Source organism: Chelonia mydas, chromosome 11, assembly GCF_015237465.2.
Source record: "Chelonia mydas isolate rCheMyd1 chromosome 11, rCheMyd1.pri.v2, whole genome shotgun sequence".
Taxonomy (NCBI): domain Eukaryota; kingdom Metazoa; phylum Chordata; order Testudines; family Cheloniidae; genus Chelonia; species Chelonia mydas.
The window spans coordinates 77320152-77346658 of record NC_051251.2 but is presented as its reverse complement, the minus strand read 5'-3'; the positions used below and the strand labels follow the sequence as shown (position 1 = coordinate 77346658).

Sequence of the window (26507 nt, the reverse complement as noted above, 5' to 3'; positions counted from 1 at the left end):
GGGTCCAAGTTGAGTTTCACGGCCCCTAGGAACATGGGGATTGTGTTATAAACACCTCAGATGGATGACTCTGCAAAGTGACCGGCAATAACAAGCAGGACTCAGAGTTTACAACACATTGAGATGAAAAGAGGCACTCACCCCTCTCAGAGCTATTATTGCCGGCTGTCTGCAGACTCAGGCAGGCTGCACTGCATTTACGCTCTGGTCATGTGTGGATGATTTTTTGTCTTTTTTGCAACAATAAGGGCTGGAAATTTCTGTCTTCAGAGATTTACCTCTGCTGCACAGCTCCAGAAGAATGAGTGTATTTTTTCACCAATTCCTCAGCCATGAAATAACTAGGGATCTGACGACAGGTAACAATCCTGCCCTGGTCTGCAGGGGATAGACAGATGGGCCTCATGGGCCTTTTCCATCTCTGCCTTCTCTCATGCACTAAGGAGCAGCCAGACCTCAGGAGCCAGGGATGTTGAGTGAGCCCCACAGTCATTTATTGGCCCTGTACTGGATCTGAGAGGAAGTGGGTGACCCATAGAAATCAGGACAATGCAGGAATTCTCCAGAAAACTGGCACGTCTCCATCCCGGGGTGTGCATGAGGAGGGGTTGGCTCCTCAGCGGCTGGGCCTGGGCATCTCCTCTTAGGAAGCATGGACAGCTCTCTGCACAGCAGGAAACTCCCTCCAACTGTGTGAGCCCCACGGACCCTCCCCGGCCTGTGGCCTGTCAGTGGGAGCAGGAAGAGAAATAACAGGACTGAGGTGATAACAGAGCAGCTCCCTACCTGTGCGATGACAGCGTGTGAGCCACACAGGTTAGAACCACGTCCTGGGGGTGGGAGCGAGCCAGCAAGGCCGTGGCCCTCAGCGCTGCTTTTCTGGCTCTGGGATCGCAGACGTTGTCGAGCCAGATTAAGATCCCTCCCACGACGTCTCCAACCTGGAAGAATGCCAGGAAGTTGAGGGATGGATTAATCAAAGAGTGGCCTCCTCCCAGGGAAGCCCTCCTGGCAGCCCCGCAAGTCGCCTCTTACCTCAGTTTCCCATCTTGGCTCCTCCCTAATCTGAAGAAAGAGGCTTTGACAAGTCCAGGAACCCCAGTCTTCCCGAGGTCTGGTTTAGCACCTTATAGCTCAGAAAGACGCACAAAAGCCTTCCCCAAAACCTTACAGTGGGCACAGCCCAAACTCCCCTGATGTCCCAGGGCCTTCCCCTGCCATAGCAAACTGCTCTCAGCCCTGCTCTCAAAGGCTTCCCTGCAGGAGCCTTTCCTCAGTCTCTGCAACTTCCTGTTGCTCTTTCTAGCACAATCAGTTCCTCCAGACCAGGGGTCTCAACCTAGTTTCCATTGTGGGCCACATCCAATCCTACTGTTTGGCCCTGAGGATGTCCCATGGGGCGCAGCTCTGTGCTGACTGGGCCGCAGGTTGAGAACCACTGCTCCAGACCCCAGAGCCCACCCTAGAGATGGCAGGCCGGGCTAGTTGGATGGGGCGAGCCAGCTCCAGGCCCAGCCCTAAGGAGAACCTCTGTGCTGCGGGATTGTAAAACCTGCCGTAACAAATCTTAAAGCCGGCTCTCTACCCTCGGGCTCAGGCTATGGCACTAAGAACAGCAGTGTAGACATGGTGACTTGGGCTGGAGCCCAGGCTCTGAAGCTCCCCTCCTCCCTGGGCTTCAGAGATCAAGGTCCAGCCCAAGCCCAGAAGAGTCTGCATTCCTGTTTTGGCCCCACAGTGCCAGCCCTGGGAGCCCAAGTCCATAGGGCCAGGAGGCTTTGCAAGACAGGGTAGACAGACCCTAAAGGGACAAGCCACCCCCTCGGGCTCTTCCATGAGGAACTGGTCATTGCTCTTGCCTCTCTCGAACAAGGAGCAGGAGCTACAACCCTGGGTGAGGATTCTGTTGACCTGTTCTGCTCGCGGGGTGGGCAACAGGATGAAAGCTTGGGAGAGACAGAGAGAGACGTGCAAGGCCAAATTCTTTGGAGAAGGGCACGAATGTCACCTATTCCAGGCCAAGCGATTAAAGGCAACTTTGAAAGGACTCTAGGGAACGTGGACCCTGATTCCTTTCTAGAGAAGCTGCGCCGGCTTGGGCAATTCAAGGAGCTCTCTGGGCTTCAGATTCCCCAGGTGTCAAATGGGTAGAATTCCTACCTCCCAGGGGGGCGGTGGAGCATCATTAATCAGGGGGAGTAAATGACGCTGAGAGCCTCCTACCCAGGGGATGTAGAAATGACGTCAGCCAGAAACCTCCCTAGGCCAGTCTAATTCATGGGGCAGGCACTCAGATTCTGTGGGGATGGGCAACAGGATGAAGGCTTGGGAGAGACAGAGAGAGACGTGCAAAGCCAAATTCTTCCTGTTACTTCAGCTGGAAAACAAGGCCCTGCAGCATGTCTTAGGAAACCATGTCTGCTCCTGGAGCTGAATGTGGAGGCTCGTCAGCAGACTAGGTGAGTGCTGCCTTGCCAGGGCTGGGGCTGTCTCACACCTTCAGTGTGGCTGGGCGTCCTCAGGGAAGTGTCAGGGCTCCAGCGGGCAGAGAACACTTTCAAAACCTGACGCCGTGGATCCCCGCGGCCAAGCGCTGAATGGCAAGGGGCTGAGCCAACCTTCAAAGCACCATGCTAGGGTGTCCCAGGAACGGTTTCCTAGGAGAGGCGATTCTCCCGTCCCCCTCTCTGCACAGCATCCCCTGCCCCACTGCGGGCGTCTCTTACTCTCTCCATCTTGTCTCCGTGGAGAGATACGATGGCCCTCAGCTCTTCCTCTGCGGCTCTAAATCTCTGCAGGGTGGGTGTTGTCAGACCCTGCACGGCTGTCATCAGCAGGGCGTGGAGCGGGGCTGAGGAAGGGTGCTCCCCGAGGGTCTGCAATGAACAGGGACAAAGCCTGTGGGGACTGAGTATTTCCCTCGGGCAGCTGCCCTGGAACAGTCTGTCCCCGGGGGAGGCTGGCAGCGCCGAGGGAGCCTGGAGACTCCGGCTGAGCCCGTTTCTTCAAGAAGCCTCAACAGGTGCCAAGGTTTCCTCAGCCTTTCGTCCGCTCTCTGGCCCCCTCTCCTGAGAAGAGACGGGAGCCTCTCGGGCAGTGCGGGGACCCCAAGGGCCACCCCATTTCCTCCCTCTCTAGCCCCTCCTCCCAGGACGCCCAGCTTTTGCTGAGAAAGCCTCAATGTCCTGCAAAGCCCATTCGAGTTGCTCCTTGAGTGTTGCCGAGGGGTCACTGGAGAACCTGCCCCCCTGTCCCATCCCACCCCGAGCGCCTGAGCAGATTGGCTCAGCAACTCTGGCAGCCCACAGTGTCTGCGAGGAAAGGAGTGAGAATAGGGCCCAAAGGGAAACGCCCTCTTCCTTCCCCACCCCGCAGCGTGTGGCGCTGCCAGGAAACAGGCAGGAATCGCCGGCAGGAGAGAAAGTAGCTGAGACTGAAGGAGCGAGTCTGCCTGGCTGAGGAGAACCCCAAACCGTGGGCCTCTGGGGCCAGAGCCCTGTGGGTCAGAACTCACTGGGCACAATGTTACTCCAGGGGGCCGGTTCCAGGGTCACCGAAACCCAGGGCCTGGGGTGCTGGAGGCCTTTGCCCTGGTGTCTCAGGGCAGCCCCTGGGGATTGCTGCAGCTGGGCTGCGTGGCGCTGGATTAGCACCGTCTGTCCTGGATGCCCGCAGCTGAGGACGCCGTAGAGCACACCGGAGTGGCCGACTCGCATACAGACTCCAGCCCCCCGGCACCTCAGGAGCTCCCAGAATTGCAGACTTTTGTCTGCGCTGCAGGGCGCTCTGTCACTGACAGCAAGAGTCACAACGGCGTCGAGGTGCCTTTGTAACTGGGACGGAGCCCAGATGTTGGCAGGCGGGATCGAACCTGGGATCTCAGTGCAGGAGCCGCTACCACATGAGCTAAAAGCCACGCGGCTGTCAGCTCAGGCTGGAGAGCAGACTCATCGGTTCTGTCTCGAAGTGGTCCTGGTGCCACGAGATGGGCCAGAACCCCACAGCCAGGAGATACGCGGGTCACCCCGACAAGGGCAGGGATGGGCCTGGTCTGACTTTCAGCCGTGCCTGTGGGCCATGGGAAGTGCCTCAGAATCAGGCACCTGAGCCAGGCACGTCTGCCAATCCCACGAAGCACCTCTGGACTTCTTTAGGTGCCTAAACCCCCTTGTCAAACTGGGCCTCCTTCCACAACCCAGAGAAACTCATAAAGACTGGCTGGAGTTGATCACACTTCAAGAGTGTTCCTTTTCAGCCCCCTGAGCAAGGGGCAGGTCGTTCTCCTGTCAGAGATCCCAGCTCCGGGAGATATTAACACACACAGCAAGGGGTGCTTTCCATGAGCACAGTCACACAGCGTCATTACCATCGTCATAGGGGAGATGCTCGTTAATGAGGAGACGGGAGCGCGCTCTTCTTCCTGCTCTTCTGGGCTCCCTTTTTCCCACTTCTCCTTCGTCTCTGACGGCTCCTTCTTCGTCCCTGCAGCAGAAAGAAACATTCTTAACATTTTGCTTTTCCATGTCTTCTCCCTGGTTTCCAGAGGGTGGAAGCTGGGCACAGAGCCCTAAAGTGAATTGCCCCGGGTCAGACTGAAGGTTGTTGGCAGAGCTGAGCAGAGAACTCCAATCTCATGACTCTTAGCTGTGGGCTTTTACCAAACAAGGCGTCCTCTTACTTAGGGGCCCGTTTCTTTTCTATTCTACTCTTCCCCTCCCCTTGCCCACCTTTCCCGTCAGTGACGGGCCACAGGCCTCATTTTGCATTTAACCCCCCAAGAAGCAATGACTCAGCTCTGGTACGGTTCCCAGCTGTGACCTGCTGAGACCTCGGGAGCATTTTCCTGATGAAAGGGACCCGATCCAGGAGAAAAGAGATGATTTCCTATAACGTCCAGCCTCTCTGTTCCCCTTACAGCCTGGAGCAATGTTAGTACTCCCGACCCCACAGGGCCAGAACCCAAGAGGGGGTGACCTGACATTGTCAGCTCTCCTCACCTCAGCGATGGACCTCTGCCACCCTCTCCAAGAGGATCCGGCACTAAATGGATTCCAGAGTCTGAGGTACCCATCACTGTCCCATGAGACGGCCCTGATGTCAAAGTGTAAGGGGACTGTTGGCCCCTTACTCAAACTCAGTGGGGTTTTGGGTTGGCTAGGTCCCAGTCCCAAAAGGAAGGGGAAGGGTGGATGGGAAACCAGGACTCTGATACTGACAGTCCTCAGGGGCCATGGGGAGAGGCCAACACTCCAGGTCAGCCTGATTGACAGGGCGGGCAGGCTAATGACGGAGTCAGGGGGTCAGAAAGGTCCCCGTCCTCCACGTGAGCTGGAATTGCCTGGCTCAGGCAGCGTGGAGCCGAGCTAAGGAGAGAGCAGGGGCCCGAGCTGAGCTGGGGAGCAGAGGCGGGCAGGCCAGCGGGGCAGAGACACAGCCCAGGGAGAGCAGACCCTGGGCTGGGAGCAGGGCTGCAGCCACAGAGCCAGCGGGGCCGGAGAAGCAGCCCCGGGGCTGGAGGCAGAGCAGCAGCATCAGTGCTGAGGCAGGGTGGAGCCGGAGCTCGAACAGTGGGGCTGGGGCTGGAGCCGGAGCAGTCTGGAGCTGGGTGCGGAGAGCAACTGGGGCCAGCCAAGGGGGGACCCTGGCAAAGGGCCCAGCGCAGAGAGACACCCCCAGCCGAGGGTCCTTGCAGGCCAGACTGCGAGGGGGATCTGAACCCGGCGGGAAGGAGGGTCCCACCCCCCAAAGCCCGGAGGGGTGTGGTCACCAACAAAGCAAGTGACCGACCCGCAGCATCCCTGCAGCACAGCCAGGGCCAGAGAAGGGGCCTGGGACCTACAAGGAACCAACTGTGAACGGCCCTGACGTTCCAGAGACATGGTTTGTGATGTTCCCTGCCACAGAGCGGGGTGATGTGTTTTCCTTTCATCTTTCCCATTTTTCCTTATTATTTTTAAATTAATTGCTGATTAAATAAACTGTATTTGCTTTAAATCGTATGTAATGATCAGTGGGTCAGGGAAGCGCCCAGTGCAGAGAGAGTACCCCGGAGTGGGGACACCCTAGCCCCTGTCCTAGGTGGCCACAGCAAGGTTGGGGGTCGAGCCCCCCAGGATTCCTGGGCCCAGCCTTGTTGGGGTTACGAGGACTCTGCCAGACAGGAGAGTGGAAGGGGAGTCCTCCAGGGCATGGAGGCCTCTGGGGAAAAGATGTGGGAGTGAGGACTCAGATCCTTCCTCTAGCCCACTTCACTGGAGTAGTGCAGAAGCCAGGAAAGTTCCCCACAATAGTGGGACCGTTCCCCTGCTTCCATAAGGCTTGTAGAGTGACTGGTGTGAGTATTCCTCACATGCTCCTTGCTAACCATGTGGTTTGTATCCTCACCTGTAAGATCCAGTTCAACTTTGTCTTGCTTCTCCTGCAGCTTCTCCTCCTCTGACTCCACCTGGTTCTTGGCTGCTTTCTTCTTCTTCTTCTTCTTCTTCTTCTTCTTCTTCTTCAGGGAAAAGCACGTCCACCTTCTTCGAGAGGAAACTGTTCTCTCCTCATTGCTATCTGCCATCGAGCTGTCAGACTGGCTACAGACACAGAGTCTTTTCATGCCTGATAGGATCTTCCACGAGCATTTGCTTCTCGTGGGCTTCTCTGGCAAGGCCTGTTCTTGCTGGCTGATGGCAGAGCATGCCTCCATGGCTGCAGGTTGGACGAACACTGCGTGCACATGGCTCTCTCTGTGCTCCCGAGAGATGAGTCTTTGAAAAAAGGAACGAAGCCTGGAATAGAAAAAAGGAGGAAATGGGTTTTTCTGTCCTACTCTAAAGGAAGGGAATTAGTCTGCCCAGGATTCCCAGATCCAAGAGAGTGGTCTTTTGAAATCAACAAAAGAACATAAGCAACAAAAGACTGGCCACACTGGGTCAAACGAAAGGTCCATCTAGCCCTGTAGCCTGTCTTCCGACAGTGGCCAGTGCCAGGTGCCCCAGAGGGAATGAACAGAGAATCATCAAGTGATCCATTCCTGTTGCTCACTCCTGGCTTCTGGCAAACAGAGGCTAGGGACACCATCCCTTCCCATCTTGGCTAACAACAATTGATGGACGTATCCTCCATGAATTTATCTAGTTCATTTTTGAATCCTTTGTTTGTTTGAAATTTGCTGCTTATTAACAAAGGCTTCAATGGGGGCACTTCGATTTGAACCAAGGACCACTTAATGTGCAGTCAAACACTCTATCGCTGAGCTCTACCCCCATGACTAGACCCAGCCCCAGGTGAAGACACTTGGGACCATGGTGAAAGAGGAATTCTTCTGGGGAAGTCCAAGGGCCCGTGTTATGCAGGTCAGACTAGATGATCAGGGCTGGCCTTAGAGCCTTTGAAACTGTGAATTTATGAACCTAAAGTTGCCTTTACCGGCTAGTATGAAAATTGCCGCTCCTGTCCCAGAGGAGATGCGTTGAGGTTTCCTTGGGGAGAGGCACCAGGATCCCCGTTCCACCTTTGTCACAGCCTTTCTTGGACACAGCACATCACAGCTTCTCCCCTTTTGCTCTATAACAAGAAACCTCCACGCACCAGATCCGTAATCCCGTCCTAGCCCAGTCACTGGCTCCAGTTCCTAGCCTGACTCTCACCCCATGGAGCTCACGCCTCCTCTGCCAATGGACAGACATGGAAACAGCCAAGGTCAACTTCTGTTTTCTTTGCTCATTGCCTGGGCCTAGTTGCAAAAATGCTTCATTATTAACCCCACTCCTTTGTGCACAGAATGCTGGGACTCTGGGAACAGACAGGGCCAAGCTGCAAACCAAGACACCTCTGTTCCCAGAGAAGCCAGGAAAAGGAACAAAGGATTGTCATCTAGAAGGCTTGAGGGTCTGGATGGATGGATTAGTAGCTGCAAATATGTTGACTTATTCTCAACTATTCCAAAATCTGGACTGTATTAGCAGGGGGAAAATAACCAGTAAACTTTAACTGAAGAATTTCCCACACTATAACGTCCAATCAGAACAATAGGCCACCCAAACAATGACAAAGAAATCACAGCGAGACCCATGACAAATTTAGGCTGCAGTTTATTTAAACCCCTTTCCTGGAAAGGAATTGCAGGAGGGATTTGACACGTCTATTTTATGTAGCCCAATGGGGGTATAGTAGAATTTGTAGAGAGTTTTGAAGTCTCTCTCCATGAGATTATTTCTGAGAGAACTACCAAGATGGCAGCCAGGGGTTGGGAGTGGAGCTGGATCACTTTCAATAGCTTCAGATTTATTTCTTCTGCATATTTGAGCTCATTTATGTGTCTTTCAATCATGTAAATTCTGAGACCGATCTTGTCTCAATACACATACATTAGACAATCATGACATGAGACAAAGGGTTTATATTCACTACTTGAAGGCAAGGAGTGCATTAGGGGCAACTCCAAGGGAAATACTATTGATGGAGCTATCAATCTAAATGCTAGACCACTTTTTTATCTTCCCTTTAGGTTATACCCATGGAAATTCACCCATACTAGTCTGCTGAAAGATAAAAGCATCGAAATCTGCCTCCAAAGACCGGGAAAGGCTGAAGCAGACGGAGCAGGGAGAGACGCCCACATTCAAATCAAAACGGAACGCTGAGACCTGACTGTTGCAACGCTGGCCCCACCTGTCCCTGCCCCGGGGGGGCCAAGCTGATCCTGAGAAGAGCCAGAATTGACCAATGAACATTGCCAAAGAGCCCCAGTAACACGCCAGCAGCCCCCATCCACCACCCCCTCCAGCCCCCAGCACCTCCCGCCCAGCGGCAGCCCCGCCCGTCAGCGGCTCCCCCTCCCTCCCCACTCCTCCCGCCCGCCGCAATCGGCTGTTCTGCCATGCGCAGGGGGCTCTGGTGGGGAAGGGGCAGGAGTGAGGGCATGGCAGGCTCGGGGGAAGGGGCAGGGGCCTTGGGGGAAGGGGTGGAGTGGTGGCAGGACCTGGGGCAGAGCAGGGGTTTGAGCAGTGAGCACCCCACAGCGTATGGGAAAGTTGGCATCTGTAGCTCCAGCCTCGGAGTCAGCGCTGTGCAAGGAGCCGCGTATTAACCTCTGACGAGCCGCATGCGGCCCCGGAGCCCCAGGTCGGCCACCCCTGCCCGAGGGGAAGGAGGCACCAACCTGTCATGTGCGATCGAAGGAGCAGGAAAAGAATCTGGGAATTACCTTCTGTAAAAACTCATCTTTTGTCGAAAACCTGTGGAAAAAGCTGATGCAAGAAGTTGTTGACAGAGGGATAGTCCGCGTCTCTCAGCAGCTCCTTGGGTCACCAGCCGTTGTCAACCAAGCCAGTTGGCAGACTGAAGGCAGGGCAAGAATGCTGAGGCCGAACAGTCTTTGCTGTTGGCATCCGTGACCTCACAATCAGCTTAAGCATCAACACACACAGACCCCCCCCACCCAGAGAGACACACACACACAGAAGCTGGAAACATTTACAACATGGAGAGATGCACCCAAAATCTCGAGGACTTTTGATTTGGGGGAGGGCATCATCGGCGCTGACTGCATGGGTGCCCCGGGGCTGGAGCACCCATGGGGAAAAATTAGTGGGTGCTTAGCACCCACCAGCAGCCAAGCTCTGCCCTCCCCCAGAGCATCTCCTGTTGACCAACTCCTCCCCACCCTCCCAGGGCCTTCTGCCCACCACAAAACAGCTGTTTGGCTGCACTCAGGAGGCTCCCATTCGGTGGGGGAGGAGCAAAGCCATAACTCACCCAGAGATGTGATTTTATTAAATGGTTCGGAGGCTCAGAAACACGTAGAAAATGTCCTAAGGCTCTGAGCTAGTGAAAGTGCCAGTCACCCAGAGAGCAGGGGGAGCAGGTCCAAGATGTAGAAAGAGGGTTTCCTGCAGGGAGAAGGGAAGCAGGGAGATTGCAGCTCTTTGGGACAGAGACTGTCTGTTTGTTCTGTATGTATGCAGCACCTGGCACAATGGGGCCTGATACCTGAGTAGGGCCTGGACACAGTGCTAACAAAGCAAGGGCATTTGTTGAATTACTGAAGTGCCCTGAGTCCCCTGCGTGGAAAGGTGGCAGGTGAAGCAGGGGCAAACCCTAGACAGATGGGCTCTGCCCAGCCTGGGGCAGCATGTGCGGGAAGGGGAAGGGGAAAGGCCATTGGGAGTGTTTCCACAGAAGCCAAGAAATCAGGGCACCAGCCCTAGCATGGCTGAGCGAGGCTGTTTCCTGGGATAGATCTCCACAGACAGCATTCGTGGGCAGGCTGGGAGGGATGGCCTGGATTCACTTTGGAGTGGATCCAGTGTAAATGAGACTAGAATTGTCCCAGAAGGGCCCAGATACAACAGTGACAGACGCTGTAGGTGGAGCCTGTGAATAAATAAATTAGGTGCATTATAAAACAGTAGTAAAATAATCCCCCTGCTCTGTGACCCCAAGTCTGACCTTGTACCTGTCAATGGGCATCATCACTGAATGGGGGAGCTGTTAACGAGGCGCCGCAGGGATTGGCTGTAGCCCCCGCACTTGTCAACTTTTTAATTAACGATCTGGAAGGAAGCATAAAATCACTGCTGATAAAGTCTGTGGCTAACACAGCTTGGAGGAGTGGTAAATAATGCTAATGATGGGGCCGTTGTATGGAGCAGCCTGGATAGTTTGGTAAACTGGGACTAGTAAAACAAATGCAGCCAGAAGCAAGGCCCTATAGCTGGGAATGGAGACGGGTGGCCGCACCTAGAGCCTGGGAACGGTAGCCTGGAAAGCAGTGACTAGGAGAAGGATTTACGTGTCACAGAGGACAAAGAGCTGAACACCGACTCCCATTGCTAATGTGATCCTCGGATGTAGAAACAGGGGAGCAGCCTTGGCTTCTTTGTGTGTGTAATTAAATCACCTCTTCATTTCTTTAAGTAGCTCATTGCTTGTTTGGGGGCTTTTCTGGGGGCGCGGCTTCTGCTTTGGTTTTGGTTTTGTTTAAATTTCCCGCCGGTGAGGGTGATTGGCTCCTGGTTGTGCAATCGACTGAAAAAAAAGATTTAAAGGGCTGCTGGCTACTTCCTCTGCTCAGGAAAGTGTGGCGGGGCCATGGCTGCCGGGGACCTGGCTGGGAGCTTCCAGGACGAAGTGACTTGCTCCATCTGCCTGGAGCATTTCACAGACCCGGTGACCATTGCGTGTGGGCACAACTGCTGCCGGCCCTGCCTCAGCCAGTGCTGGGGGGAGCGGGAGCCAAACTTCTCCTGCCCCCAGTGCAGAGAAACCGCCCTGCAGAGAGACCTGCGTCCCTACGGGCAGCTGGGGAACCTGGCGGACGCCTGAGGCTGCAGGCGGGGCCCGAGCCCGAGGGGCAGAGAGTGGGTGACAGGCACCAGGAGGCTCTGAAACTCTCCTGCGAGGAGGATCAACCCCCCCTTTGCTTGGTGTGTGACCGATCCTGGGCGCACCGCACTCGCACGGTGGTTCCCATGGAGGAGGCTGCCCAGGAGCACAGGGTAGGGAACAGTTATCTGCATGGCTGGGAGTTACAGGGGCAGCTTCTCTGCAGCTACAGAGCCCCCCCGTGTGTCTGACCAGCCCTGGGTTAGAGCCAGGGAGCTGCCTAATAACGGGATTGCTGGCAGTGGGAATTTTTCATAATATTTTGGATGAATATTGTGTGTGCCTCAGTGTCCCCTATGTGGTGCATGTTTAACACCCACAGACCCCCGTTGTCGTCAGCTGGGATCAAAGAGGGGGACCTGTGGAGCTGAATGGACGAGCCTCCACTGCGTGAGCTAAAAGACCTGTTCTCTTCTCCAAGACTGTAGGAGGTTCACACATCTTTAGTTGGTCTAGGTGCTGCTGAAGGGGGACAGAGCCCCACACCAAGCAGGCATGGGTTACACATGGTTAAGGCTATGAGTTTTTCACAGAGGTTGCAGAAGTCACAGAATCCGTGACTTCCAGAGACCTCTGTGACTTCAGCTCGTAGCTCCAAGCGAGCCCCCACAGCTGCCCAGCCACTGTGAGCGGTGTGGGGACCCCGCAGCTGAACTCCCCATGGACAGGTCACGGGCTTCTGTGAATTTTTCTTTATTGCCCTTGACCTGCCGTGACTGTTACTAAAAATATCCCTGACAAAATCTTAGCCTTACCCATGGTTAAGTAGGTGAGGGGAGGGGGGAAAGGTGTTACTTGTAGAGACCCAGAGATACAGGCATGAGGGACAGCTGGCTGCCTGGGGCCCCACGCCCATGAAGTGTCCCAGAAGACAATGGCCATTCCAATTGCCTGGACATTGGGCACCAAACAACAAATGACCATGGACGGCCCACCCTCCGTGGGAAGCCAGCCAAGTGTGCCCAGCTGGAGGACCAAGGACTGGGGTGGGGTTCTAAGTGTGGGCTGCTGGAGGCAGGAGAGCAGCTTGTGGGCTCGGACGACAGAGGGGACAGAGGGCTCTGGGACTGACCCAGATGGACCTTTCTGTTCTCTATGTTAACTAAGCACTGTCTGAAGTGGAGCGGCCGCTGGTGGTGTCCAAGTGCGAGGGGCTGCGCCAGTTTCTGGCTGAACAGGAGCGCCTCCTCCTGGCCCGGCTGGGAGAGCTGGACGAGGAGATTGGGAGGAGGAAGGAGGAAAATGCCACCCACCTGGGTGAGGAGATTTCCCGGCTCAGCGCCCTGATCACGGAGCTGGAGGGGAAGCGTCAGCAGCCGGTGCTGGAATTGCTGCAGGTGAGACAGTGTCAGATGCGCCCAGAGCCCAGTGCAGGGAGGAGACGGCCCCGAGTCACTCGGGCTGACAGGGTAACTCAGTGCAGGGAGCACGGCCCGGGGCGTCTGCAGGGCCAGGGGCCCAGGGCTGCAGAGAGACAGGAGTTTGGGCTGTCGGGGAGGTGGGGGGAGGCTGGTGAAAGGCTGTTCCAGCCCCGGCCCTGGGGCTCAGTGCAGGGGGCCCAGCCGTCTCTGCAGGGCAGCTGGTGTGAACGGGGCTCTGCTCCCACTAGCACAGCCCTTCAGAGTCTCCACCCCACTGGGGGAGCAGCCTGTGGGGCCGGGGCTGGGGGAGCAGAGTGACCCGTCTGGGGCAGGGGGCCGGCTGGGCCATGGGCACTGACTCTCTGCTCTGTCTCTCCTTCCCCTCTAGGGTGTCAGAAGTGCTGTGAGCAGATACATCCGGGCTCCGTCTGCCCCGACGCCTCGTTGTGCTGGGAAAAGACTCAGGGTATGTCTACACTTCGAAATCAGGTCGAATTTATAGAAGTTGGTTTTTTAGAAATCGGTTTTATATAGTCGAGTGCGTGTGTCCCCACAGAAAATGCTCTAAGTGCATTAAGTGCATTCACTCGGCGGAGCGCTTCCACAGAACCGAGGCTAGCGTCGACTTCCGGAGCGTTGCACTGTGGGTGGCTATCCCAGTTCCCGCAGTCTCCGCTGCCCATTGGAATTCTGGGTTGAGATCCCAATGCCTGATGGGGCTAAAACATTGTCGCGGGTGGTTCTGGGTACATGTCGTCCGTTCCCTCCCTCCGCGAAAGCAACGGCAGACGATCGTTTCGCGCCTTTTTTCCTGAGTTACCTGTGCAGACCCCAGACCATGGCAAGCATGGAGCCCGCTCAGGTAACCGTCACCGTATGTCTCCTGGGTGCTGGCAGACGTGGTACTGCATTGCCACACAGCAGCAGCAACCCATTGCCTCGTGGCAGCAGACGGTGCGATAGGCCTGGTAGCCATCGTCGTCATGTCCAAGGTGCTCCTGGCCACGTTGGCCGGGAGCGCCTGGCCAGACATGGGCGCAGGGACTAAATTTGGAGTGACTTGATCCGGTCATTCTCTTTAGTCCTGCAGTCAGTCCTATTGAACCATCTTATGGTGAGCAGGCAGGCGATACGGATTGCTAGCTGTCCTATTGCATCATCTTCTGCCGAGCAGCCATGAGATGTGGATGGCATGCAGTCCTTCTGCACCGTCTGCTGCCAGCCAAAGATGTAAAAGATAGATGGAGTGGATCAAAACAAGAAACAGACCAGATTTGTTTTGTACTCATTTGCAAACCAACCCCCCCCGTCTAGGGGACTCATTCCTCTAGGTCACACTGCGGTCACTCACAGAGAAGGTGCAGCGAGGTAAATCTAGCCATGTATCAATCAGAGGCCAGACTAACCTCCTTGTTCCAATAAGAACAGTTACTTAGGTGCACCATTTCTTATTGGAACCCTCCGTGAAGTCCTGCCTGAAATACTCCTTGATGTAAAGCCACCCCCGTTGTTGATTTTAGCTCCCTGTAAGCCAACCCTGTAAGCCGTGTCGTCAGTCACCCCTCCCTGCGTCACAGCAACGGCAAACACTCGTGCATCTGAGTTGAGAGCGCTGTCCAGAGCAGTCACAATGGATCACTCTGGGACAGCTCCCGGAGGCCAATACCGTCGAATTGTGTCCACAGTACCCCAAATTCGACCCGACAAGGCCGATTTAAGTGCTAATCCACTTGTCAGGGGTGGAGTAAGGAAATCGGTTTTAAGAGCCCTTTAAGTCGAAATAAAGGGCTTCATCATGTGGACAGGTGCAGGTTTACATCGATTTAACGCTGCTAAATTCGACCTAAAGTCCTAGTGTAGACCAGGGCTCAGAGCCCAGGCAGCAGACCCAGCATCCCAACCGTGGGACGGTCTCACCCTCTGGATCCAGCCCCCCTCCATCCCCATAGCCCTGGGGCTGCTGCTGCTGTGTCTGTGTGACCCACCCTGGGAAGGGGAGTGCCCCACAGCTCTGGGCTGGAGAACCCTCCCTGGCTGGCTTGGGAGATCATTAATGGGGCTGAGAGCCTGTCACCCCGAGGGCTCAGCTGGGACCTGGCCCCAGCTCTGTCATGGCCCAAAGCCTGTCCCGTGTGAGGGGGGCCCAAGGGCCTGTGGGGAAAGAGCTGAGTGTCCCAGCCCAGGCCCTCATGGGGCAGTGTCTCGGTCCCAGAACCCCCACCCCATGGGGAGCAACCAGGCCCCTTGGAGGCTGAGAGGAGAAGCTGAGAAGAAGCTGGGCCTGGAGAAGGGGCCCCTCTCTCATCCCTGGGAGAAGCCCCTCCAGGCCCTTGTAGGGAACGTGGGGCTGGGCCAGGTGTGAGGGGAGCTGGCCCTGCCTGGGCTGGGTTTTCTCTCTGGATGGAGAGAGGCCCCCAGTCTCCAGGCCGGCCCCTGCAGATTGTGCAGGTAGTAAATTCCCTGGGCAGCAGACGTCACGGCCCCGTTAGCCCTGCCTGTGGCCCAGCTCCCTCCCACTCCCCGTCTAGCTCTGGGGGGGGCGGGAATTTAGGGCCGAGGAATGGGAGGAATAAACACGCTCGTCCCTCTGCAGGGATGAGAAGGCCACGTCTCCGCATCCGGTGCCCGAGTCCCCTGAGCTGGAAAAGAGAATCCGGGATTTCCCTCGAGAGAACAATCTCCAGGAGGCTGTGACGGGATTCCTGGGTAAGGGGCGCTGCCGGGGGTTTCTCTCACTGTATTGGAGCAGGGCAGGGGGAGGGATTTGGCCCAGCAGGTTGGGTTATTATCAGTTCCTGTGTGCCCGTATTACTCGTGGGTCAGAGCTTCATTCAGAGCACTGTGACTGCCCAGCCCAGAGGGGCCCAGATCCTGGGAGAGCCCTTGGGGTCCCAGCTTCCCTGGCTGCTCAGAGCAGAGCCCCAAGGGGAAGATTTCAGGAGAGCAGATAATGCATAATCATGACTCTGTGCGCCCAGTGCTGTCTCCTGCTCTCTCCCTGGCTATCTGAGCGCAGGGGCTGATGCTCTTGGTTAACAGGAGACGTCATCACGGATTCTCAGCCTCCCTGACTGACACCAGCTGAGCATCAGGGCCCCAGCGTTTAAGCACCTTGGGCCACACTTTCAATGGTATTTAGGTGTCTGGTGGGAACCTCCAAAGCACCAAACTCCTATGGACTTGCCGAACCTGCTTCAGCCCTTTGGAAAATCCCATTCTCCAGGCGGTTTCCCGGCCATAGGTCTGGTGCCCTTGATCAGTCCCTGGGAGGAGCTCTTTAGTGTGGCACCCCCTTAAGGTCACACTTTTTCCAGTGAGGAAAGTCACCTGGCTTCACCGCCTCCTGACTCTGAGTCTCAGAGCCTTCAGCACCCCGCTTCACGTCAGCAAGGCCACCTGAGTGGGACACCCAAGGGAGACTTGTAGGCCCCAGGGAGCCATGTACCCCCACTTCCTTCCCCGAGTGACTCTCAGCCAGCATTGTGAGAGCAGGGGGGTTATTAAGGGCAGCCAACAGGCAGACCGCGGGCCAAATCTGGGCCACCAGCTGCTTTCCCGCAGATCCTGAAATCTTTTTATTGTTTTATTACGATCCCGATTGTCATTAGTGTTTATTGTTTTCTCTGAAGTCTGGACCTTGACGATGCCGCGACCGAGAAACCGGGACCGGGATGAGAAGTAACCGGCTCCCCCCGGTCCCGGCCCGTCTGGAGCAGGGCGCGGCCGGGCCCAGTGACCCCGGGGACGGGCAGGTCCGGCTGGGCCAGCCCCGGAGCCCGCTGCCCCCGAGCCGGGGCGGCTCCCCGCCGCCAGCAGCCCGCCCTCCCGACCCGCCCGGCTCTGCCCGCGGCTGGCCCGGCCGGCTCCCTGGGCGGGCCGCCCTGCCCCGTCTCGGCGGGCGCCAGCGGCCCGGGCGGGGGGCGGCATCGCCTCCGGGCGGCCACGGGCCCGGCCGCCTCAGGCCGCCCGCGGGGCGCGCAGGGTCCCGGCCGGGAGCCGGGAGGGGGCAGCGCGGCTCCGCCGGGACGGGCCCGGCCGGCGTCAGGGCGGCCCGACGGCCCGGGGCTTTTCCCGGCCCGGCCCGGCGGAGCGGGAGACCCGCGGCCCCGACCGGACGGGCCCGCCCCGCCCCGGCAGCCGCCCGCCCCGGGCCCCGCGAGACCTGCCGCCCCCCCGCCCGCGGGCGCCGCGAGGCCTCCGGCGGTCCCGGGTCCGGGGTCAGGCGGGGCCGCGGCCGGTCCCGCGTTCGCAGCCCCGGGGGGGGCGGGACTCAGTCACGGGGCCTCGACAGGGCCCCCGGGGGCAGGGACCGGAGCCCCCCGGCACCCCGGGGCCTGCGGCCGTCCAGGCGAGTCCGCTCCGCGGCCGGCAGGGGGCGCCCGGGAAACGCGGGGGGGGCTGCTGGGGGGCGCGGAGCCCGGGGCCCAGCGCCGAGCGGCCTCGCCCGGGGAGCGGGAAGCCGGGTCGGGCCGCAGCCGCGGCTGGGCCCCGCAAGGCCTGACGGGACATGGCGGGTCACCCGCAGGGCCCGGCTCCGCCCCCGCCGCGGGGCTGCTCGCGAGGGCGCGCGCGGCCCTTTCCGAAGGTGGGGGGAGCGTCGCGCTGTGACATCATCTCGGTGCGACAGCGACGGGGCGGAAGCGGAGCCTGCGGGGTGACGTACTGTACACGCTGCGTCTCCCAGCGTGCCGGGGGCCGCGCGGTGGCTGACGGGAGTAGTCCCCAGACAGCGACTTCCCGCGGGGGCCGATGGGAAAAGCGGCCGCGAGACGCGGGCACGCACGGCGCCTGACGCCGGCGGGACTCGACCCCGCTGCCCGCTACGGCGGCCCGTGAGGCCGGATCCGGGCGGTTCAGCCGGCGTGCGCGGGAGCCGGGGGGAGGAGCCCGGCCGGGCCGCCAGCGCCGCCCTCCGCGCAGGTAACCGCGAGCGGGGCCGGGGCCGCCTGAGCCGGGGGCGGGAGCGGGGGGGGGCCGGAGGGGCCGCAGCATAAAACCAGCGGGTTTGAATTCCCGCCCCCCCCGCCCGCACCCAGAGACCCACAGAGACCCTGAGACAGAGACCCCCCCACACAGACCCAGAGACAGAGACCCCCCCACACACAGAGAGACCCCCCCACACGCGTCCTGTGAACCGGGAGTTCGCGGCTGTTTCTTGAACCGCGGGCAACTAGCGCAAGATTTGAGGATTCCCTGAACTAGTTAATAGCCAAGAATAACAATTCCTGCAACCCAGTCAAGTAATTTTCATAGTGTGTGTACACACACACACACACACACACACACACTGCGGCTGTCCAGCGATTAATCGCGCGGTTGTACAACACTAGAATACCGTTTACTTTAAATATTTGGCACTCTTACATTTTCAAATATATTAATTTCAATTACAACACGATACAAAGTGCACAGTCCTCACTTTATATTTATTTTTATTACAAATATTTGCGCTGTAAAAACAAAAAAATTGTGTTTTTCAGCTCACCGCATACCCGTACTGTAGTGCAATCTCTTTCCCATAAAAGTTGAACTTACAAATGTAGAATTATGTAAAAAACAGCAACCCTACATTCAAAAATAAAACAGTGTAAAATTTTAGAGCCCACAGGTCCACTCAGTCCTACTTCTTGGTCAGCCAATCGCTCAGACAAGCAAGGGTGGTTACAATTTGCAGGAGATAATGCTGCCGCTTCTTGTTTACAATATCACCTGAAAGTGAGAGCAGGAGTTCGCATGGCACTGCTGTAGCTAGTGTTGCAAGTTATTTACATGCCAGATGCGCTAAAGATTCGTATGTCCCTTCATGCTTCAACCACCATTCCAGAGGACATGCCTCCGTGCTGATGACGCGTTCTGCTCGATAAAGATCCAAAGCAGGGCGGACCGATGACACGTGTTCATTTTCATCATCTGAGTCGGATGCCACCAGCAGAAGGCTGATTTTCTCTTTTGGTGGTTTGGGTTCTGTAGTTTCCGCATCGGAGTGTTGCTCTTTTAAAGACTTCTAAAAGCATGCTCTACACCTCGTGCCTCTCAGACTTTGGATGGCACTTCAGATTCTTAAACCTTGGGCCGAGCGCTGTTGCTCTTTTTAGAAATCTCACATTGGTACCTTCTTTGCGTTTTGTCAAATCTGCTGTGAAAGTGTTTTTAAAACGAATATGTGCTGGGTCATCATCCAAGACTGCAATAACATGAAACATATGCAGAATGCAGGTAAAATAGAGCAGGAGACCTACAATTCTCCCCCCCAAGGAGTACAGTCACAAATTTAATTGATGTATTATTTTTTTAATGAGCATCATCAGCATGGAAGCATGTCCTCTGGAATGGTGGCCGAAGCATGAAGGGGCATACGAATGTTTAGCATATCTGGCATATCTTGCAACGCCGACTACAAAAGTGCCATGCGAACGCCTGTTCTCACTTTCAGGTGACATTGTAAATAAGAAGCAGGCAACAGTATCTCCCGTCAGTTGTAAACAAACTTTTGTCTTAGCGATTGGCAGAATAAGAAGTAGGACTGAGTGGACTTGTAGGCGCTAAGGTTTTAAACTGTTTTGCTTTTGAGTGCAGTTATGCAACCAAAAAAAAACCAACTGCATTTGTTACACTTTCACAATAAAGGGTTTGCACTTCAGTACTTGTATGAGGTGAATTGAAAAATACTATTTCTTTTGTTTTATCATTTTTACAGAGCATATATTTGTAATAAAAAATAATAATATAAAGTGAGCACTCTGCACTTTGCATTCTGTGTTGTAATTGAAATCAGTATTGAAAATGTATCAAAAAATATATAATAAATTGCAATTGGTCTTCTATTGTTATAAGTGTGATTACTCGCGATTGATTTTTTTGAGTTAATCGTGTGAGATAACTGTGATTGACAGCCCTAACGTTCAGATATAAAATAATACCAAATCCTCAGAGCACCAATGTAATGGGGAAACTAATTCTTACCTTAAAATGACAAGTGATTTTATGTTCTCATGTGGCACTTGTTGGCATTGCCCTAGCAACAAAGCTGTTGAAACAGAAAAGCAAGCAGGGTGCGGCAGTGACGCTGATGCCTAGCAGGGCTGCCAGGGGGAAAAAAATTCTTTTAGTTTTGCCTGTGCTTCTAAGAGGTTGAAAGTTACCTAAACCCCAAAGCATAAAAGTGGGAGTGGGGGCAGGTGCTTTGAAACTTCCATTCCCAGGATCGCCATGGCGAATGGGTCATGAGAGACAGAATCTACAGGGGCCGTGGCAGGGCTTGCAACTAAACTCCCATGTTTCCCTCAGGATTTTCAAACTACACTGGACCCTCACTAGAATGTGGGATTTGGGATCCATGCCAAATCCCGCATTCTAGCGGGTACTGCGTTACAGCGGGGACCGCGTTACAATGAAAGTTAATGACCGTTACTAAATTTGGGATCCGCAACCACGTTCTATCAGAATTTGTGTTATATAGACGCGTGTTCTAGCGAGGGTCTGGTGTATAACTTTCAGGGTCTCATCTCTGTCAACTACGGCTATGTCTACCCTATAGCATTTACAGCGGCACAGCTGCAGTGGGCTAGCCCCTTGTTCTGTGCTTGGGAGTGGCAGGGGATTCATTCATGGTCTTTTTCCTCTTTCAGGTGCTTTCAAGGGTCATCATGGTGCACCTTGGTAAGTGCAGACAGGGCTTGTTAAGGGTTGCGTGCACACCAGGTTGTACTGGCAGACCCCAGTTTCTGCATCCCTCTAAATCAATCACAGTTAGTGGAGAATGTGCAGCCTTCACCGCTGAACTCTCTTAAGGGTTGGTAGAGCAAATCTGTCATCTTTATTGTAAATAAATTGCTTTAAGACCTCAGTCTCCTGGCAAGGTACAGACTTCAATTCCATCATGAAGAATAATCTATTGTTGCTGTGTAAGGGAAGGTTACAGCAGTTTTATTGATTTTTAAATGAAACCAAGCTTTTCTCTAAGGCCTTTGGAATTTTTTGGCTCGACGTCTATACACATCTGTTTATAATCAAATCTATTGTGACACCTGTTGATCTTCCCTTCAGCTCATCTCCTTATGAAAAATTATCATGGAGGACACGTAGCTATCCGATTGGCTCTTGGTGGTTGTGCCAACAGACCCTTCTTCCGTATAGTGGCCGCATATAACAAGCGAGCACGGGACAGCAAGTATTTGGAGCAAGTGGGCTGCTATGACCCACTCCCAAATAGCCACAATGAAAAGCTTGTTGGCTTGAACATCGAGAGAATCAAACACTGGATTGGTTGTGGAGCACATGTCACAAAACCGGTTGAAAAACTTCTAGGTAACTCAATGTGTTTTTCAATCTGAACTATTTGCTTATTTCTCTTAAAAGACAATAGGTTTTCCTTGGTGATCCTCCGCATACTTGGAGTACCAAAGACTCTTTCTTAATTTCTTTGCATGAATTCTTGAGAATATGTATATATGCAATCACCCTTCTTTTGGCCACAAGAAATGGGATGTTTCAGAGTAGCAGCCTTGTTAGTCTGTGTCCGGAAAAAGAACGGGAGGACTTGTGGCACCTTAGAGACTAACAAATTCATTTGAGCATAAGCTTTCGTGGCCTACAGCTCACTTCATCAGATGAATAGAATGGAACATATAGTAAGAAGATATATATACACATACAGAGAATCATGAAAAGGTGGGAGTTGCCATACAAACTGTAAGAGGCTAATTAAGATGAGCTATCATTTGTTAGTCTCTAAGGTGTCACAAGTACTCCTGTTCTTTTTGAGGAAATGGGAACGGGTCTCATTTATGGAGACACTGAGCTGGCCGAGACAGCAGTAAAAGGCACTTCAAGCCACTAGAGGGTTGGTGAGACAGACAATTACTCTCACTTCTTAAAAGTCTCATTAACTATTGGAACCGTTGACCCAGGGTTGTCGTGAATTCTCCATCACTGACAATTTAACTTGAGATTGGATGTTTTTCTGAAATATATATGCTAAGAATTATTTTGGGGAAGATCTATAGCATGTGTTATATAGGATGTCAGACGAGATAATCACAGCGCTCCCTTCTAGCCTTTGAATCTGTGAGTCTAGAACAGTCATATTGCAACTCCAGCTATAAACATAAATAATCTTTCTTTCAGGTCTTTCTGGATTTTTCCCATTGCATCCTATGACAATCACAAATGCAGAAAGATTAAGGAAGAGAAGAGCCTTGAAAGCCATAACAGCTTCTGAGGAAGAAACTCCAGGTGACTGATAACATCTAACTGAACTGAATTACTCAAAAGTTTACTGTACAGACAACGATCAGAACAGTGGGCCAACTAAAAAGGACAATATCTTTACTACAGGCAAAGGAACGATAGTGGATGTGAATTATTTCATAAGAACATTAAAGTATTTTGAGGCTTTAGGAGTCCTCAGACAAGGATTCTGATTGTCCTCATTTGTTAATTACTTCTTATTTTGCACAAATTATTAATCTTTCATGTTTGTCAAACTGCAGTTACTTAGGCCCAGATCCACAAAGGTAAAATTTAGGCTCCTAAATTCCACTGAAATCCAATGGAAGTCAAGAACCAAAATACCTTTGTGGATCTGGGCCTTCCAGATTGCAGCATTCATACAAACTGAATACAAACTCCCGTTTTCTAAATAGCTCTATTGTGGAGGTAGAGAGAGGCTTACTGACTGTCCTAAGAGTCTAATGTATAGGAAGTTGTGCTGGATCAACGAACAGGTGAGGATGCACCTGTAGGCTTCCTTCTAAACATCACCTTACCATTACTTAAGACAAGCCACAGTTGGTTTTTAATTTTACAGTGAACTATTTCAAGATTTTTGTTAGAGGAGGGGCACTCAGACCTGGCCACTGTTGCTTCTTTATTTTCACCCAATGAAGCTGCAAATAGCGTAAGCAGCAGAAAATCCTTTTTTCGGTGCAGGGGTGCAGCACAGAATGTGACACGAATTACTTAACCACACTACTGTTCTTCCAGAAGGTATCCCTCAGAACATGACCACTCTAAACATAGCAAATACTTGGATGTTTTTATACCTTTCTCCCTGAACAGTATTTGATCAAACATTATACATGCGTCCAGCTAAAACAATAATTTAAAAATCCAGGAATTACTACATGGTGTTCATAGATTATCAGCCACCCATAGCAGCCATTCATATTCCAGCGTGATAAGCACAATAAGCATTGAGCTACGTTCAGAGGCAGACGGCTATCCCTGTTACTTGGAGGAACTCGCACATCATTCATTCTATCGTCTTCCATCCACATTCTGACTCGCTTAAATGTCTTAGGTAAGGCTTGTACCATCCCGAAGATCACCAACCTCAGACTCTGGTAGACCAAACAAAGCCCCTGAGTTTGAGTCATAGAACCATCACCCCAAAAGCCTTAATGCCAATCTGCAAATCTCAGAATTGATGATGGGGAGCCCGTGAGATCTTTCTCAGCCCACACAGTGCAGCACAACCCCCCTTTTAAAGCACTTGACGTAACAAAGCTGAGACACGCTCACTGGACGATCACAGTATCTTGCTTATTTAAGAAGAGCACAATACAATAGACCACTCTAGTGCTGACAGAAAAGTCGCCTTCCTCAGCTGTTGCTCCAAGATGGCAATCTGTTGCTGTTCCTGCATGTGAGGAAGTTGGTGGGGCTCAAAAGGAGGGCAGCTCACAGCAAGAGAAATGGCTGAGAAGAGCTAGGCAAGTTAGAGGCACTTGAGATTCATTGCAGGCCTATGTGTTGCTCCCTTGGCACCACACCCATAAGGGTGCAGGGAGAACCATGGAAACTGAGCCGGCTCTCACTTGACAGGCAGCTGGGAATTGGTTCCATTTTTAATGGAGAAGTAAAATCTGAGCAAATGTATACATGGAACCAAAGAAAAATAAGATCTTTTGCGTGATACCTGAAGTCCTGCCTGAAAAGGTTCAGGCAGACATGGCTGGTTTGGATTTTGCCTATTAGTACATTTAAACCAGGGGTTCTCAGAACACATTTTTTGGTGGCCTCGAACTGTGATCACCAATTCTTGCTGGTGGCCGCACTGACACTTTTCCCTAAAATACTTAACTGTAGGAAAAACAAATAAATATGCACATACACGTGTCCAAATCATTGCAATTTATTTATGTGGGGTTTTTTCAGACTCAAAAATAATATGAAAAATTATATTTGTATGTTGAATATTGCTTCTCGCAGCACACTTAGGAGCTAGCTGGGAGTTTGTGAAAAGTGATATTAACAAACGTACAAGTATCACTTTTCACAGCCTCCCAGGTAGCTAGTAAGTGTGCTGTGAAAAGTGATACTTGCATGTTTCTTTGTTTCGCTTTTCTCAGCAAGCCCCGGGTTTGGAGAGGGAGGCAGCAGGGGTCTGGGGCAATGGGGGGGATAGAAGTGGAACCAGGGAACGCAGTGGGGGCTGGGGGCGATAAATGGGGGTCAGGGGAGGCGTCAGGGAGAATGGTGAGCCCTGCTGCCATATGGCTGGAGCTGGGAGGCAGCACCCCCAGGGTCCAGAGTGAGCGGCTGGAGCCCAGGGTTGGTGGCTGCTGCTGCGCAGCTGGAGCTGTGGATCAACACCCACCACCCTGGGGCTGGGGTTAGGGAGCGGGGTTAGGGCTGGGGGTCGGTGCCAGAGCCCGGAGCCAGCACTTGTTGCTGCACAGCCAGGGGTTAGCGCCCAGGGCCAAGGACACGTGGCCGGAGCCTGGGTCAGAGCCCGGGGCTCGAGCCGTGCAGCTGAAGCCCTGCGGCCAGGTTCTCACCCAGGGCTGAAGCCCAAGGCCCAAGGTGCCCTGCCCACCCCACAGGTGAGTCAAGAACTCACCTGGCTCCTGCAGCATTGTGCCCCACCTGTCTCCAGAGGCGGGGCATGGTGGCTCATGCAGGAGCAACAGGGAGGGAAGGGGAGAGGCTGATGCTTTGGCCTCTCCACCACTGCCCAGGAGGCTGTTAGGCCTGCACAAAAAGCCCCTGGTGGCTGCATGCGAGAAATGCTGATTTAAACTCACTTCCATGCTGTCAAAACCTTTGCCATTGTACCTCCTAACTGCTGGTTTCTCAGGTCAGAGTGCACTTAAGGGTTAAGTGAAGTGCTTCTGTAAGAATAAGCTTCGTGTCCTTTAAAGGAAACCAAGACAGAAAAAAATACTGATGATTTTTAATATTTTTTCTTTATCTAAAAAAATTAATGAAACAATATAGAAAATTCTATTAAACACACCTTTTGCATTTTACAGATTTGTAGTATGCAAAATTTGATTTTATGTAATGCCCATCCCCATATATATTCCAGATTAGTATAAACAAGACATGATTTCCCTGGTAACTGGGACCAGTTTTTATTCTGTCTCCTCAAATTTAAAAGTTCATTTGTATGTAGGCTTCGGGAAGAGTTCCTTTGCCATTTCTAAACACACAACACGGTTTTCTTTTCTGGATTTCTCGGCCTCAAATACAAGGAGGTGGGTCTGCAGGGTTGCTTCTGGACCAGTCTGAATGAGGGATGGTTTATTCTCCTGTTTAAAAAACAAAATTATTTCTAGTGTTACAGGAATAAAAGACAGGGAAGTCTGGTTTATTAAGCTGGATCTCTGCATCCCTCTCCCAAAAGGACTGCGTGATCAGGCTCAAGGGAGTATTCAGAAATAAATTGTTTATCATCCCTTTAATCGAGTTATACCAAAGCAAGAGTTAGACAGTGGTTGGGCAATCACCATACAGTTAAATGGAGTAAATATTAATTAGAATGTTACTGCCAACAGGGCAGGTGAGTGGCAGGGCTCGGGGTGGGGAGGGGGGATGAGGCGCGAGTCAGCCCTGTGAGGGGGAAGATGGGGGGTTTCGTTGAGTGGTTTGGGCCAGCCCTGCAAGGGGGAGGGGAGAGGGCCAGCTCTGTACAGGGGGAGAGGAGCTCGGGGGAGCTCAGTGCTGCATGGGGGAGGGGGGCTCGGGGGAGCTCAATGCCGCATGGGGGAGGGGGGAAGGGATGGAAGAGGGGCTCAGAGCACCTCCATGCCGGGGAGAGGAGCGGGAAAGGCAGAGGGTCTCAGGTGCGCGCCGTGCCGCACAGTGGTGGGGGAGGGAGAGGGGCTTGCTCCAGTCCCACACAGGGAGCCCCTCGCTCCAGCACCAGGTGGGGGGCTAGGGCCAGCTCAGCATGGGGCTAGGGCGAGCAGCACTCAGCCAGCTCTGTCTGAGGCGGGGGGATTGCTCACCACCTCCAGGCTTCTCTGGCTGGCCTGAGGTGGGGCCTCCGGGGGAAGAGGAGCCGGAGGGGGAGAGAGAAGGAGCAGGGGCCGCAGCTCGAGTTCCAGCTGCACCTGTGGGGCCCCCCAATTGGTCGGGGCCTCTGGGCACGCCCCTGTTGGCCCATACCGGCTGTGTACTGAGCCCTATTACTTTAAAGAGACAGGATCAGCTACACAGTACTCAATACCAAACATAACCCAGGGTGACAAAGTGTACTTCTCTGTCCCCCCTCTATTGACTGGGCCGCATAGATGTTTATTTGTCTGCTACAGCCTTTTAGCTCGGGCAATAAATAGAGGCTTGTAGTTTTAGATCCAGAGGTCCCAGTTCAATCCCGGCTGCTGACCCTCATGTACACAAACCCTACTGGAACGTACAGTCATATCACTGCATGTCTGTGTTCACAATGGTATACAACACAACGAATTGACAGGTGATAATTCACATTGTGCGCTGCTGTTTCAGTCAGCGTGTTGGTGTGGCTTCACAGAGTCCAAGGCTAGAAGA

General features: G+C 53.8%; 2 protein-coding genes across 12 annotated transcripts in view; one reads left to right on the top strand and one right to left on the bottom strand.

The window, feature by feature from the left end:
- Positions 1-13127: 13127 nt before the first annotated feature.
- Positions 13128-22150, top strand: MRPS16 (mitochondrial ribosomal protein S16). 5 transcript variants are annotated; one of them, XM_043525019.1, is made up of 5 exons: positions 13128-13200; positions 15328-15440; positions 20363-20393; positions 20781-21041; positions 21861-22150. In XM_043525019.1, the coding sequence occupies exons 3-5, from the start codon at positions 20381-20383 to the stop codon at positions 21974-21976; spliced, it is 390 nt and encodes a 129-aa protein (XP_043380954.1). In that variant the 5' UTR covers positions 13128-13200; positions 15328-15440; positions 20363-20380; the 3' UTR covers positions 21977-22150. The 5 variants fall into 5 exon arrangements, with proteins under 5 accessions (XP_043380954.1, XP_037768545.1, XP_037768544.1 ...); XM_037912617.2 differs by lacking the exon at positions 13128-13200 and having other exon boundaries at positions 15310-15440; XM_037912616.2 differs by lacking the exons at positions 13128-13200; positions 15328-15440 and adding an exon at positions 17500-17654.
- A 2743-nt stretch (positions 22151-24893) lies between these two features.
- Positions 24894-26507, bottom strand: part of LOC102946203 (uncharacterized oxidoreductase YjhC) — a 69130-nt gene continuing 67516 nt past the window's right edge. For 6 of the 7 annotated variants that reach the window (XM_037912077.1, XM_043525018.1, XM_037912079.1 and 3 more), the window contains one exon: positions 24894-25267. In XM_037912077.1, coding sequence (XP_037768005.1) covers positions 25118-25267 — 150 coding nt within the window. In that variant the 3' untranslated portion in view covers positions 24894-25117. The remainder of the gene's footprint in view (positions 25268-26507) is intronic. The other variant, XR_005227284.2, reaches the window with a different exon arrangement.

Bases quoted from the DNA above. Each gene is read 5' to 3' on its own strand.
- MRPS16 (XM_037912615.2), top strand. From the start codon at position 20,342: ATGGTCTTTTTCCTCTTTCAGGTGCTTTCAAGGGTCATCATGGTGCAC. The intron at 20,394-20,780 runs GTAAGTGCAGAC...TCTTCCCTTCAG, and splicing joins GGTCATCATGGTGCACCTTG to CTCATCTCCTTATGAAAAAT. The intron at 21,042-21,860 runs GTAACTCAATGT...TCTTTCTTTCAG, and splicing joins ACCGGTTGAAAAACTTCTAG to GTCTTTCTGGATTTTTCCCA.